The sequence below is a fragment of the Salvelinus sp. IW2-2015 genome, linkage group LG25 (genome assembly GCF_002910315.2).
Source record: "Salvelinus sp. IW2-2015 linkage group LG25, ASM291031v2, whole genome shotgun sequence".
Taxonomy (NCBI): Eukaryota; Metazoa; Chordata; class Actinopteri; order Salmoniformes; family Salmonidae; genus Salvelinus; species Salvelinus sp. IW2-2015.
In genome coordinates this window covers 25,556,987-25,572,793 of record NC_036865.1, presented here as the reverse complement: position 1 = coordinate 25,572,793, position 15,807 = coordinate 25,556,987, and the positions used below count along the sequence as shown (strand labels likewise).

Genomic DNA, 15,807 nt, shown 5'->3' with positions numbered 1-15,807 from the left:
AGGGTGTATGAGTTGATGTATAAAACAACGCAAGATTCACGACTTCGTGCTTTTCAGCTAAAATTATTATATAGAATTCTTGCCACCAACAAAATKTTGAATATTTGGGGCATAAAATCATCGAAGCTCTGCAGATTTTGTTGTGAGGATACAGAATCATTAGACCATTTATTTTGTTCTTGCCCTAAGGTAGCCTGTTTCTGGTCTCAGGTTCAGGAATGGCTGGAAATGCATAGCATTGATCTAAAATTTACCCTAGAAATAGTACTGTTAGGACATCTGGAGAGACCGGGTCAGTCAATTACTATACTCTTAGTAAAAGTATTTCTCTTCAACTCGCAATCTGTGGATTCGATTCGATAGATTGAAATTGTACATTAAACATCACAGCATAGTTGAAAGATATGTGTTGCGTTGAAACTCGATGTGGGTGGCCAGCAGAGATAGATAGGATGGGCTGAGTTGGGATGTGGAATTGGAGACAAGTTGGAGTGGAGTTGCTGTGTGGGAGATGGAATGATGGTCAAAGTTATTATAAATAAATAAAAAGTCAAAATGAAACATAAAAAGTCGTTTGAATGACACTAAGTGGCAGTGTTTTTACAACTAATGGCGGTTTGCCCGAGGCTGATGCCGTGCAGGTGTTTGTACACATGCATATAACACACACTCTCATTCAAATAAACACATACAAGAACACCACCATACATGTAATAGTGCCAGACATGCACACAAGCAATACAGTTGGCATTGCTGTTATGATTTTAGTTGTCCTTGATTCCTTTGTTTTACATTTATTATTGTGTTTTATTTGTATATTTTTTTGCGTTGCTGTTTTCGTCTGTCTTTTCCTTTTTCTCTTTATTTCATTCTCTAGTTTGTTGGAGCATTGGGGGGTTCTTGGGGGAATGGAATTAATTGTGTTTTTTTATTTTCTTCCTGGGGGGGACTGTGGGAGTGGTCTCGAATGGTTGAGGAGCAGCTATTGGGGAACTATGGGGGGATCTTGGAGGGTTCGGGTTCACGTTTTTTGGCCTGGTGGGAGATCTGTCAACATGCCCTTGAGCAGAGCATTGACCCTGGATGCTTCTGTGTGTCGCTCTGAATGGGAATCTGTTGGATGACTTGTATGGTGTAGTTGTTGAGCGGCTTCATTGCAAGTATATTGCAAGTTTCGAATATTCAATAATAAAAAATTATAATTAATGCCTGAAAATTGACCTGTAGAATTGAGAAGTGCTGTTCATTTTCAGTGAGGTTTTTTCAATAACATATAGACTTTCTCTTCTCCTCCAGTATAACGGTATTAACCTGCGTAATGCCACAGAGCAGCAGGCYAGGCTGATCATTGGTCAGCAGTGTGACACCATCACCATTATGGCTCAATACAACCCCCACATGTACCAGCTGGGAAACCCCTCACGATCCAGGTAAACAATGACATTTCTTCCCAGTGGTTAAWTTACATAAATATATGGGTAATCAAAGATAATGTCAGTCTTTCATACTTAAAAAGGCATGTAAAATTGACCTCAGACATGCCATGACAAATCTCGTAGTCATATAAAATATACAGGCCTCATTTACCACCATTTAAATAGATGGCACCAATATTTAACCTTTATTTAACTAGGAAAGTCAGTTAAGAAAAAAATCTTATTTACAATGATGGCCTACACCGGCCAAACCCGTCCTGTGGGACTCCCAATCACGGCCGGTTGTGATACAGCCTGGGTCGAACCAGGGTGTCTGTAGTTACACCTCTGAGATGCACTGAGATGCAGTGCCTTAGACCGCTGTGCCACTCGGGAGCCCATACTAAGGTTTTTCTCTCTCTGCGTGTGTAGTTCTGGTCTGGAGCCGGTGAGCAGCCAGTTCACGTCCCAGGGCAGTGGAGCCACCACCCCAGACAACCACTCTACTATAGACACTCTGAGTGAACAAGACGAAGGAACACTCACCCCCTCCTCCAAACAGACCACCCCTACAACTAGTCCTCACAGCTTCATCAGGTAACACACACACACCTCTGACGGGTCCACCTCTGACTGCTCCAGCCTCTCCAACTTCATGTGGATTTGTGTATATTGCAATGGTTGGGTACCGCAGAAGACACATTTCTGTTTGGTAAGGTATTCGTGTTCTTCCCTCCTCCACTCCAGGGTGTCATCAGAGGGCAGTCGTAAGGTGTGTGAGCCGCGGGTGGTGACGGTGCGCAGGGCCCAGGGTGCAGAGCTGGGGCTGGGGCTGTGTGGAGGGAACCTCCGGGGGGTCTATGTAAAGAGTCTGGAGGAGGACAGCCCTGCTAGGGGACCAGAGGGCCTGCAGCCTGGGGACCTCATACTGGAGGTAGGTTACATACACCACCATGTAGGTGGACACACACACACACACATACAAGGTCTATCACAACTTTTTTATGAATTAACATTTTTCACCATACAGCATCCCTGCTAAAGCCCATCGCTGTTTTCCTTGCCTGTCTTTGTTCCTTTATCGATTGCCCCTCTCCTCTCTTTCTCTCATTGTACACTGTGGTGTACCTACACGGCCAATCTCTATACAGAGATACGCAGGCAGCTAACTCGTACTGTCCCATTCCTGTCATGCTCCCACTCTGTCACTTTAATCTCTGTTCTCCAAGCAGGCCTAGAGCCTTGTCATCAGAACAGAACTCTATGTCCATTCTTCTCCTCTCTCATCCTCCTCCTAATCAATAGACAGACACTTCAAACATTCAAGGGGCTTCTGCCCCCTCCTCCTCACTAATCAATAGACAGACATGCAACCMAAAAACCACAGAGGCTGAAGGAGTCGGTGTTTTACTCTCTGGACCAGCCCAGGGCTTTGAAATTAATGTATTGATTGGTCTAGACATTGCCAAAATCTATCACTCATCTCTCTCTCTCTATTTCCCTTTCTCTCTCTGTATCGCACAGTCTTGCTCCTTCCCACCCCCCTCTCCCTCTTCTCTCCTTTTTCTCTCTCCTCCCTCACTTCTCTCTCGCTCTCCTTTCTCCCCCTCCCTCTGTCCTAATTAAAAAATAATAATAATAATTGTGTAATGATGATGTTTACCCAATAAAGGAGTTTGTAAATTCCAATTCTCTATCTCAGTATGGGTCAGTGAATATGAAGAACAAGACGGTGGAGGAGATGTATGTAGAGATGCTGAAGCCGGCCGAGACGGTCACTCTCAGAGTCCAACAACGACCTGACGACTTCAACATGGTCAAAGACACACCGGGGGACGGCTTCTATATCAGGTACACACACACACACACACACACACACACAACCTGTCTCCAAAATGCCTGTTTCATGATGCACCAGTGAAGCCCATGGAGAGGAACTCTCTCTTCATCTAAAGCAATTATGTCCCACATCCAGGAGAATCATCCTTTGTTACACTATAGAGATACTGTCTGTTTATATGTCTGTATGTTTATTTATATATACACTGCTCAAAAAAATAAAGGGAACACTAAAATTAACACATCATAGATCTGAATGAATGAAATATTCTTATTAAATACTTTTTTCTTTACATAGTTGAATGTGCTGACAACAAAATCACACAAATTATCAATGGAAATCAAATTATCAAACCCATGGAGGCTGGATTTGGAGTCACGCTCAAAATTAAAGTGGAAAACCACACTACAGCTGATCCAACTTTTGATGTAATGTCCTTAAACAAGTCAAAATGAGGCTCAGTAGTGTGTGTGGGCCTCCACGTGCCTGTATGACCTCCCTACAACGCCTGGGCATGCTCCTGATGAGGTGGCGGATGGTCTCCTGAGGCATCTCTCCTCCCAGACCTGGACTAAAGCATCCGCCAATCCTGGACAGTCTGTGTGCAACGTGGCGTTGGTGGATGGACGCGAGACATGGTGTCCCAGATGTGCTCAATTGGATTCAGGTCTGGGGAACGGGGGCCAGTCCATAGCACAATGCCTTCCTCTTGCAGGAACTGCTGACAACACTCCAGCCCATGAGGTCTAGCATTGTCTTGCATTAGGAGGAACCCAGGGCCAACCGCACCAGCATATGGTCTCACAAGGGGGTCTGAGGATCTCATCTCGGGTACCTAATGGGCAGTCAGGCTACCTCTGGCGAGCACATGGAGGGCTGTGCGGCCCCACAAGAAATGCCACCCACCACACCATGACTGACCACCGCCAAAACCGGTCATGCTGGAGGAATGTTGCAGGCAGCAGAACATTCTCCACGGCGTCTCCAGACTCTGTCACGTGCTCAGTGTGAACCTGCTTCATCTGTGAAGAGCACAGGGCGCACCACGTCTCACCTGATCTACTGGCCTGTTCCTGGTAGCGCCTCATGCTCTGGACACTACGCTGACAGAGCACAGCAAACCTTCTTGCCACAGCTCGCATTGATGTGCCATCCTGGATGAGCTGCAACTACTGGAGCCATTGTGTGGGTTGTAGACTCCGTCTCATGCTACCTCAACTAGAGTGAAAGCACCGCAGCATTCAAAAGTGACCAAAAACATCAGCCAGGAAGCATAGGAACTGAGAAGTGTTCTGTGGTCACCACCTGTAGAACCGACTCCTTTATGCGGGGTGTCTTGCTAATTGCCTATTAATTTCCACCTTTTGTTCATTCCATTTGCACAACAGCATGTGAAATTTATGTCAATCAGTGTTGCTTCCTAAGTGGACAAGTTTGATTTCACAGAAGTGTGATTGACTTGGAGTTACATTGTGTTGTTTAAGTGTTCGCTTTATTTTTTTGAGCAGTGTATATACATACCACTACCGTTCAAAAGTTTGGGGTCACTTAGAAATGTCCTTGTTTTTGTAAAGAAAAGGACATTCCTCAACTGGCAGCTTCATTAAATAGTAACCGTGTAAACACACAGTCTCGACGTCAACAGGGAGAGGTGACTTCGGGATGCTGGCCTTCTAGGCAGAGTTGCAAGAAAAGCCATATCTGTCTGGCATAAAAAATATAAAGATTAGATGGTGGCAAAATGAAGCAAGCACAGGAGGCCTGGACAAGAGGAAAACATCTGCCTAGAAGGCCAGCAAATTTTCACAAAGTCTGTTGCCTCAGTGTCTTTAGATATTTTTGTCAGATGTTACTATTGAATACTGAAGTATAATTACAAGCATTTCATAAGTGTCAAAGGCTTTTATTGACAATTACATGAAGTTGATGCAAAGAGTCAATATTTGCAGTGTTGACCCTTCTTTTTCAAGACCTCTGCAATCCGCCCTGGCATGCTGTCAATTAACTTCTGGGCCACATCCTGACTGATGTCAGCCCATTCTTGCATAATCAATGCTTGGAGTTTGAGGATTGACCACAAGTTCTCAATGGGATTAAGGTCTGGGGAGTTTCCTGGCCATGGAGCCAAAATATTGATGTTTTGTTCCCCGAGCCACTTAGTTATCACTTTTGCCTTATGGTAAGGTGCTCCATCATGCTGGAAAAGGCATTGTTCGTCACCAAACTGTTCCTGGATGGTTGGGAGAAGTTGCTCTCGGAGGATGTGTTGGTACCATTCTTTATTCATGGCTGTGTTCTTGGGCAAAATTGTGAGTGAGCCCACTCCCTTGGCTGAGAAGCAACCCCACACATGAATGGTCTCAGGATGCTTTACTGTTAGCATGACACAGGACTGATGGTAGAGCTCACCTTGTCTTCTCCGGACAAGCTTGATTTTTTTGCCCTTTTTGTGCAAAGATCACACAGTAGGCAAAATGTCTCCTCTTCAGGGGCTTTAACTCTACCCATCTCTATATTCAGAGGGAAGGTGCTGGATCTGAGCACAAACTGAGCTTTGGCYTTTTGTTAGGTTCAGACGGACATATGTTTCAGGGGTGTAGTTCTCGTTGAGTGTACGTTCTAAGTTCAGGTTGAAACTCAAAATCAACTGCCCATTTTTCCACAAGGCTTGTCCTTGATTTGGTTAACACCACCTGGTAATTTGTTCCTGAATATACTGCAAATCAGTTTCACAAAACATAGATACTAATAACTATCCGTGGTCTAGAAAATGGTTAYGGTCCCAGTCAAATTGTTTTTGGTGATTCTGTGTTCTGGCAAATGTATCAGTCTGTTCCATGTCACCTTTTTGCCGAACCACACATGGTTCCCAACTCATATCTCCACAGATGGCCAGGTTTGGAGTCAGTTTGTGAAGACCAAGAAAGCAGCGGATTGCTCTGTTCTGAACATTGTTACAATTAGTATCTCACTATAGAGGTCCTGTCTGTCTACGAATGGTTTACCTTCAGACAGAAAAACAGAGGAGACTTGCCCTCTCATTAGCCCCTGGTTAAATTCCCCTGTAAAGAGTTTGTGTGTGTGCACGAGGCAGACCGGGACAGCTCATAGACTACAGGCTGTGGATGAGTAGGTGTGTGTTGGTCAGTGCAGGTGTTCGTTGTTAGAAGTCTGTAAGAAGCTGACKCTGTGTCCCAAATGGCACTMTATTCCCTATATAGTGCACCATTTTGAACCAGGGCCCATTGACAAGTAGTGCACTATATAGGGAATAGAGTGCCATTCGGGATGCAACTTGAGTCTCTGCATGGCAGCAGCTGCCTGCCGAAGTCACACAGACTGGGTCAGTATGTCCGCCCCAACCCTGACACGGCCTTCACACACGCAGATAGACACACACACAGCCCCATCCCTGACACGGCCTTCACACACACAGACACACACACAGCCCCATCCCTGACAGGGCCTTCACAGACACACACACGGCCCCATCCCTGACAGGGCCTTCACACACAACAGAATAGACACATCACACACACCCCCATCCCTGACAGGGGCCTTCACACACACATGATAGACACACACACACAGCCCCATCCCTGACAGGGCCTTCACACACACAGATACATGCACACACACTGCCCCATCCCTGACAGGGCCTTCACACACGGCAGATAGACACACACACACACAAGCCCCATCCCTGACAGGGCCTTCACACACACAGAAGACACACACAACACTGCCCATCCTGTACAGAGGCTTCACACACACAGATAGACACACACAGAGCATGCCCATCCTGAGGGCTTTCAACACCACAGATACATGCACGACAGAGCACAGCCCCATCCCTGACAGGGCCTTCACCCACACGATAGAACACACAACCTGCCCATCCCTGACAGGGTTCAAGCACCACAGATCATGCACACAAAAGCCCCATCCCTGACAGGGCCTCACACACACACAGATAGACACACACAGGCCCCATCCCTAAACAGGCCTTCACACGCACACAGATAGACACACACACAGATATGCTGAGAAAAAGAGCTATGGGGCTCCAACCTTAGTGGGCTAGACTTTAAAGGGGAATAGGTACGAATGCGCGCTCACATAGGAGCGCACACACACACACACACACACACAGTCACAGTGAACACACACACACACACACACACACTAACCCTCTCTCCATTCCACCCCTCCTCTCGCTCCCCCCCTCTCCGTACTTCCCCCCTCCATCTCTCTAGAGCACTTTATGAGCGGACTGCGGAGGCAGAGCTGGACCTGAGTTTTCAGAAGGATGATATCCTCTATGTGGATGATACTCTACCAAAGGGCAGCTTCGGCAGCTGGATGGTCTGGCAGCTGGATGAGAACGCACAGCGGATCCAGAGAGGACAGATCCCCAGCAAATACATGTAAGACACACACACACACACACACACTACCAAGTTATTAGCTGATACCAGTTAGTCTCTCCTCATCATTTGGGTAACTTCCGTGTGTCATGACGAGTCTTGTGTGACTATATTGTATGTGTCTGTGCAGGATGGACCAGGAGTTCTACCGTAGACACAGTATGACAGAGCTGAAGGACGACAAGGACAGTAAGAGTCTGTCTGCTGCCGCCAGGAGATCCTTCTTCAGGAGGAAAAACAAACACAAACGCAGCGGCTCTAAAGACGGCAAGGAACTGGTGGCCCAGGACGCCATTAGCACAGACTCCATACCATTTCTAGAGGGTGAGGACACACACCTTTACATGGACAGAGTATTAGGCTGTCGTGTGTAACGCTACCCCACTGACTGATTTGGTTGTGTGTGTGTAACCATGTATATTGTGTGCGTGTCTCTCCCCCTCAGACTGTGTGAGCCTGGCGTACCAGCGGGTCCAGAAGGTAGTGTGTGTTTCCTCTAGGCCGGTCGTGATCCTCGGCCCTCTCTCAGACCCCGTCAAGGACATGCTGGTTAAAGAGTCCCCCGGGAAGTTCTGCAGATGTGTCCTTGGTGAGTAAAGTACAACAGTACCACAATATAATACTGGTTGAGTAGAGTACAACATATAGTACCACAATATAATACTGGTTGAGTTGAGATCAGCACTGTATTCAGACCCCTTAACTTTTTCCACATTTTGTTACATTACAACTTTATTCTAAAAAGTATTATTGGATATGACGCTATAARCTTGGCACACCTGTATTTGGGAGTTTCTCCCATTCTTCTCTGTAGATCCTCTCAAGCTCTGTCAGGTTGGATGGGGAGCGTTGCTGTACAGCTATTTTCAGGTCTCTCCAGAGATATTCGATTGGGTTCAAGTCCGGGCTCTGGCTGGGCCACTTAAGGACATTCAGAGACTTGTTCCGAAGCCACTCCTGCGTTGTCTTGGCTGTGTGCTTCGGGTCGTTGTCCTGTTGGAAGGTGACCCTTTGCCCCAGTCTGAGGTCCAGAGCGCTCTTCATCAAGGATCTCTCTGCACTTTGCCTTGATCCTGACTGGTCTCCCAGTCCCTGCCGCTGAAAAACATCCCCACAGCATGATTCTCCCACCACCATGCTTCACCGTAGGGATGGTGCCAGGTTTGCTCCAGACGCAACGTTTGGTATTCAGGCCAAAAAGTTCAATATTGGTTTCATCAGACCAGAGAATCTTGTTTGTCATGGTCTGAGAGTCCTTTAGGTGCCTTTTGGCAAACTCCAAGCGGGCTGTCATGTGCCTTTTTACTGAGGAGTGGCTTCTGTCTGGCTACTCTACCATAAAGGTGTGATTGGAGTGCTGCAGAGATGGGAGAACCTTCCAGAAGGAAAACCATCTCCACAGAGGAACTCTGGAGCTCTGCCAGAGTGACCATCTGGTTCTTGTTCACCTCCCTGACCAAGGCCCTTCTCCCTCGGTTGCTCAGTTTGGACGGGAGGCCAGCTCTAGTCTTGGTGGTTCCTAACTTCTTCCATTTAAGAATGACTGTGTTCTTGGAGACATTCAATGCTGCAGAAATGTTTTGGTATCCTTCCCCAGATCTGTGGCTTGACGCAATCCTGTCTCTGAGCTCTACGGACAATTCCTTCAACAGCATGGCTTGGTGTACATGCTCTGACATGTACTGTGAAGTGTGGGACTTTGTATAGACAGKTGTGTGCCTTCCAAATCATATCTAATCAATTGAATTTACCACAAGTGAACTCCAATCAAGTTGTCGAAACATCTCAAGGATGATCAATGGAAACAGGATGCACCTGAGCCCAATTTCGAGTCTCAATTCAAAGGGTCTGAATACTTATGTAAATAMGKTTTTTCAGTTTTTTTTATTTGTAATAAATTWGCAAACATTTCTAAACCTGTTTTTGCTTTGTCATTATGGGGTGTTGTGTGTAGATTAATGAGGCTGTAACGTAACAAAATGTGGAAAAAGTCAAGGTCTGAATACTTTCCGAATTCACTGTAGTGCCTTACTTTTGACCGCAGCCTTATGTGCCCGGTGGATGGGGTTTTATTGGGGACATATTGTCCTACATGCAGTCCAAAAGAAAAGCATACATAATAATATATTATTATTGCCTGTTGATGATTGCTTGTCATTTTATCAAACAGAATGGGGTTTAGACTTATAGATATACAATCATTGAGTGTGGCCCTTGTAATTTTCTATTTCTTTGGTTAGACTACTGGGTTGTATTCATTAGGATGAACAGTCTCTGACTTCTGTCTGTGTGTTTTCCTCAGAGGTGATGAAGGCATCCCAGCAGGCTATAGAGCGCGGAGTCAAAGACTGCCTCTTCATCGACTACAAACGCAGGAGTGGCCATTTTGACGTGACCACCGTGGCCTCCATCAAGGAGATCACAGAGAAGGTACAATATCAGGGCTGAGCTAGCAATTGTTTCACCTTTTAGATAATAGTGAAAAAGATTATATGAACGGGGGGGACCTGATCCTCGATAAATAATTCTACATTGTCAGATCCTGAATAAAGTTAGATGTGGTCAATTAAAAGCTTATTTAATGTCACCTCAAAAGCAGTCTTCAGGTTTTTCATTTCTCACAATTTACAACGTTCTGTCTTAATAGACGTCGAGTCTCTTGCATTTGCATCATGTTGGTCCTTTCTGACGCAGCAGCAGCATCATGTTGGTCCTTTCTGGACGCAGCAGCATCATCATGTTGTCTTTCTGGACGCAGCAGCATCCTGTTGGTCCTTTCTGGACCCGAGCAGCATCATCATGTTGGTCCTTTCTGAAGCAGCAGCAGCATCATCATGTTGGTCCTTTCTGAGCACGCAGCAGCATCATCAGTTGGTCTTCTGGACGCGGCAGCACATCATGTGGTCCTTTCTGGAAGCAGGCAGCAGCATCATCATGTTGGTCCTTTCTGGAAGCGCAGCAGCATCATCATGTTGGTCCTTTCTGGACGCAGCAGCATCATCATGTTGGTCCTTTCTGGAAGGCACCATCATGTTGTCCCTTCTGGACGCAGCAGGCATCATGTTGGTCCTTTCTGGAAGCCGGCAGCATCATCATGTTGGTCCTTTCTGGCAAGCAGCAGCACGCACTCAATGTTTGGTCCTTCTGGAAGCAGCCAGCATCATGTTTGGTCCTTCTGGAAGGCAGCAGCCATCAATGCTTGGTCCTTTCTGGAAGCAGCAGCAGCATCTGTTGGTCCTTTCTGAACAGCGCACATCATCATGTTGGTCTCTTTCTGGACAGCCAGCCAGCAAAGCAGTTGCATCGCTGGTCCTTTCTGGAGCCAGCAGCAGCTCATGTTGTCCTTTCTGGAAGCAGCGCCAGGCATCAGTTGTCCCTTCGGCAAACCGCCAGCTTTGCAGCATCATGCATTTGGTCCTTTCTGGACAGCAGGGCAGCATCATCATGTTGGTCCTTTCTGGAAGCAGCAACAGCATCATTCATGTTGGTCCTTTCTGGAAGCAGCAGCAGCATCATCATGTATGTCCTTTCTGGACAGCGCAGCAGCATCATGCATGTTTGGTCCTTTCTTGGAAGCGCTAGCAGCATCATATGTGGTCCTTTCTTTGGAAGCCAAGCAGCAGTCATCATTGATTTCCTTTCTGGAAGCAGGCAGCAATCTGATCATATTGTGGTCCTTTCTGGAACAGCGGCAGCTAGCTTCATCATGTTTGGATCCTTTCTGGAGAGCGGCTGCAGCATCATGTTGGTCCTTTCTGAAGCGCAGCAGCATCATGTTGGTCCTTTCTGAAGCGGCAGCGAGCATCATGCGTGGGTCCTTTCTGGAGCGGCAGCAGCATCATGTTGGTCCTTTCTGGAAGCGGCAGCAGCATCATGTTGGTCTTTCTGGAAGCGCAGAGCTCAATCATGTTTGGTCCTTTCTGGGAAGTCGGCATGCAGCAGCATCATCATGTTGGTCCTTTCTGGAGCGGCAGCAGCAATCAATCATGTTGGTCCTTTCTGGCAGCGCAGCAGCATCATCATGTTGGTCCTTTCTGGAAGCAGCAGCATCATCATGTTGGTCCTTTCTGGACAGCGCGCAGCAATCATCATGTTGGTCCGTTCTGAAGCGCAAGCAGCATCAGTCATGTTGGTCCTTTCTGCAAGCGGCAGCGAGCATCATCAGAGTGGGTTCCTTCGGGAAGCCTCGGCAGCAGCATCATCTATGTTGTCCTTTCTGAACCAGCATCATCATGTTGGTCCTTTCTGGAAGCAGCAGCAGCATCATGTTGCTTGTCATCCCAGTTGTTGTACCTAGAACAAACAGGGCTGAACTGAGATGTCCTCTTCTGCCCCTCTTAGGACTGTCACTGTCTGCTAGACATCGCCCCCCACGCCATTGAGAGGCTGCACAGCGTTCACATCTACCCTATCGTCATCTTCATCCGCTACAAAAACGCCAAGCAGATCAAGTAAGTAGCCAGCCACACCCATCCTCTTCACTGATTTTCAGTGTTCTAATCATTCTAGATCTTTTAAATGTTATGTTCCATTTGACCAGTTCCCAGGTCTGAGATGAAATAATTCCATGGAGACGCATCTTTAGTGTGTTTTGTCCATTTGTACTTGGTGGTTGAGTTCACAGAACGCTTTTGTGTGTGTGTGTGTSTCTCTGTCTGGGTGTGTGTGTGTGCGATGGTCCCCCAGGTGAGTAACTAATTGGAGAAATGAATGGGATGTAATGGGATCCAGCAGGAACAGTATAATAAGAGCGGTATAACGCTAGCACAGTCAAATCCCCAGGCTCCTTTTCTTCTTGAATACTACCACACGCACACTGACAAATCCCCTGGCTGTATCCCAATGTTATTTGATAACTTCTTCTCCTCCTTGACCAGTCAGTAATGAAAAGGTTGGATAGATTTCCTCTCTACCATGRGATTCCCCCGGCAGACACATTGCCGTGCTGAATAGCTCTCTGTCTGACCTGTGTGTGGACATGAGTGTTTGAATGAGGTGTGTGTGTCAGTTTACATTAGGAAGATTTGACTCCAGACAAAGTGGCTGGGAAGATTTGAATTTACCGGACATTTGAGAAATKTACCGGCCATCCGTATGCATTCAGATCCGACCTGGCGCAGCCTTAAAAACAGCCGACAAAAACACTATTCCTTGTGTTTCGATTTGTAGCACATGCAAAACATTATAGCCTAATATTTTATTGGTCTTTACTTTCCTAAAACAGTAATTGTCCACCTCATGGTTCAACTGTCAGCAATTTGAGCACTAGTTGCATCAGAGCATTTCATGCATAGATCAATAGGCTTAGGCATCCACTGTATGATATTGTATTTGTGTGTGTGTATATACAGTTGAAGTTGGAAGTTTACATACACTTAGGTTGGAGTCATTTAAAACTCGTTTTTCAACCACTCCACATTTGTTTTTAACAAACTATAGTTTTGGCAAGTCGGTTAGAACATCTACTTTATGCATAACACAAGTAATTTTTCCAACAACTGTTTACAGACAGATTATTTCACTTATAATTCACTGTATCACAATTCCAGTGGGTCAGAAGTTTACATACAGTAAGTTAACTGTGCCTTTAAACAGCTTGGAAAATTCCACAAAAATTATGTCATGGCTTTAGTAGCTTCTGATAGGCTAATTKACATMATTTGAGTCAATTGGAGGTGTACCTGTGGATGTATTTCAAGGCCTACCTTCAAACTCAGTACATATTTGCTTGACATCATGGGAAAATCAAAAGAAATCAGCCAAGACCTCAGAAAAACAATTGTAGACCCCCACAAGTCTGTTTCATCCTTGGGAGCAATTTCCAAACGCCTGAAGGTACCATGTTCATCTGTACAAACAATAGTACGCAAATATAAACACTATGGGACCACGCAGCCATCATACCGCTCAGGAAGGAGACGAGTTCTGTCTCCTAGAGATAACATACTTTTGTCCCGAAAAAGTGCAAAATCAATCCCAGAACAAACAGCAAAGGACCTTATGAAGGATGCTGGAGGAAACGCCGGTACAACAAATATTCTATGATCACAGTAAAACGATCTATATCACATAGACCTGAAAGGCCACTCAGCAAGAAGAACACTGTCGCCAAAACACCATAAAAAAGCCAGACTTACGGTTTGCAAACGCAACATGGGGACGAAGATTTCGGTACTGTACTTTGGAGAAATTCCTTCATCTGATGAACAAAAATAACTGTCTTGGCCATTAATGACCATCGTTACTGTTTCGAGGAAAAGGTGAGGCTTGCAAGCGCTAAGAAACACCATCCCAACCGTGAACACGGGGGTGACAAACATACATAGATTGTTGTATGCGATAACAGGTGCATACCAAGATGATGACATAGTGTCCGGGAAATAATATTGGACATAATCATGAAGGCAACAACAAGACATCAGGTCAATCAGTTGAAGAGCTGGACATCAAATCGTAGTCAAGTTCACAAATGGGTCTTCCAAATGGACATGACCCCAAGCATACTTCCAAAAAGTTGTGGAAAAATGGCTATAGGAAACAAAGTCAAGTTATTGAAGTGCGCATCACACAAGCCCTGACTCAATCCTTGTTCTCCTAGAGGAATGAACATACTTTGGTGCGAAAAGTGGCAAATGCAATCCCAGAACAACACAAAGACCTTATGAAGATGCTGGAAACGGTACAAAATATTCTATATCCACAGTAAACGAGTCACTATAATTCGACATAAACCTGAAAGCCACATCAGCAAGGAAAGAAGCCACTGCTCCAAAACCGCGCCACCATAAAAAAGCCAGAGCTACGGTTTGCAACTGCAACATGGGGACAAGATGTACTTTTGGAGAAATGTCCTTGATGCTGATGAAACAAAAATCATACTGTATGCGCGCATAATGACCACGTTATAGTTTGGAGGAAAAAGGGTGAGGGCTTGCAAGCTGAAGAACACCATCCCAACCGTAGAAGTCACGCGGTGCGCAGCATCATGTTGTGGGGGTGCTTTGCTGCCAGGGAGGACCGTGGCACTTCACAAAATAGATATATGTTCATCAGGGGGAAATTATTGTATATATTGACAGGCAACAATCTCAAGACCATCAGTCAATAGTTAAAGCTTGTCACAAATGGGTCTGTTCCAAATGGACACATGACCCAAGCATACTTCCAAAGTTGTGGAAAAATGGCTTAGGACAACAAAGTCAAGTTATTGGAGTGGCCATCACAAAGCCCTGACCTCAATCCCATAGAACATTGTAGCCACACCACACAACTTTTACAAAAGTTTCTCAACTTAATTAGGGTAATTCAAAAGTAAGTCAAGCCATTGTTTATAGGGAAAATAAGAGCAGGCTATTATGTTGCGGCATACACAGCATTACAGTTGGAACTTAATTTGGCCAAAGAAAATGGCTGAACAGAATTAAACAGAACACTTGCGAACTGGTTTAAACCTTCACAATACACTTTGTCCTCTAACTTGTGTTTTACTTCAATGAAAAAGGCCTCAATCTTCACAATCAACAGTAGCCTATTCAGAGTTTAGGCTATGATAGACTCTCCTGGACAATTTGGCCCGCTACAATTTGTCGGCTTTTCATCAATTTCCGGCTAACGGAAACCCTGGTGTGTGTGTGTGTTTTGCTGGAGTGTTAACTCGGAGTGTTGCCCCCCCACACACACACCCTTGCCTAATCCCAAACAGCTGGAGATGCTCTTCCACTTTTTTCCCCTCCAAACCTTTTATGTAMTGTCATTTGGTGTAGCCACATCTTCTGTGTGTGGTTATATCACTGGGTCCTACTGTTAGCAAGCAGCTAGCCTGTGTTAGCCAGAATGTGTTGTCATACTCTAAACCAAGGATCTCCAACCCTGTTCCTGGAGAGCTACTGTCCTGTAGGTTTTCACTCCAACCCTAATCTATCACACCTGATTCTAAAAATTAGCTGGTTAATATGCTGAATCAGGTTAGTTACAACTGGGGTGGTAGTGAAAAACTACAGGAGAGGGTAGCTCTCCAGAAACAGGGTTGGAGTGTGTAAACATACGGTAGAGGGTAGCTTTCCAGGAACAGGGTTGGAGTGTAAACCTACAGGAGGGTGGCTCTCCAGGAACAGGGTTGGAGTGT

At 45.7% G+C, this 15,807-nt stretch overlaps 1 protein-coding gene across 1 annotated transcript in view; it reads left to right on the top strand.

Annotated features, from left to right (window-relative positions):
- The window catches only part of LOC111951768 (disks large homolog 5-like), a 118,152-nt gene that overhangs the window by 84,928 nt on the left and 17,417 nt on the right, over positions 1 to 15,807 (top strand). Inside the window, exons 25-33 of the mRNA XM_070435000.1 lie at positions 1,297 to 1,430; positions 1,848 to 2,012; positions 2,163 to 2,349; positions 3,118 to 3,266; positions 7,512 to 7,682; positions 7,813 to 8,006; positions 8,128 to 8,271; positions 9,985 to 10,112; positions 12,024 to 12,133. Of these exons, the coding sequence (XP_070291101.1) occupies positions 1,297 to 1,430; positions 1,848 to 2,012; positions 2,163 to 2,349; positions 3,118 to 3,266; positions 7,512 to 7,682; positions 7,813 to 8,006; positions 8,128 to 8,271; positions 9,985 to 10,112; positions 12,024 to 12,133 (1,382 nt within the window). The remainder of the gene's footprint in view (positions 1 to 1,296; positions 1,431 to 1,847; positions 2,013 to 2,162; positions 2,350 to 3,117; positions 3,267 to 7,511; positions 7,683 to 7,812; positions 8,007 to 8,127; positions 8,272 to 9,984; positions 10,113 to 12,023; positions 12,134 to 15,807) is intronic.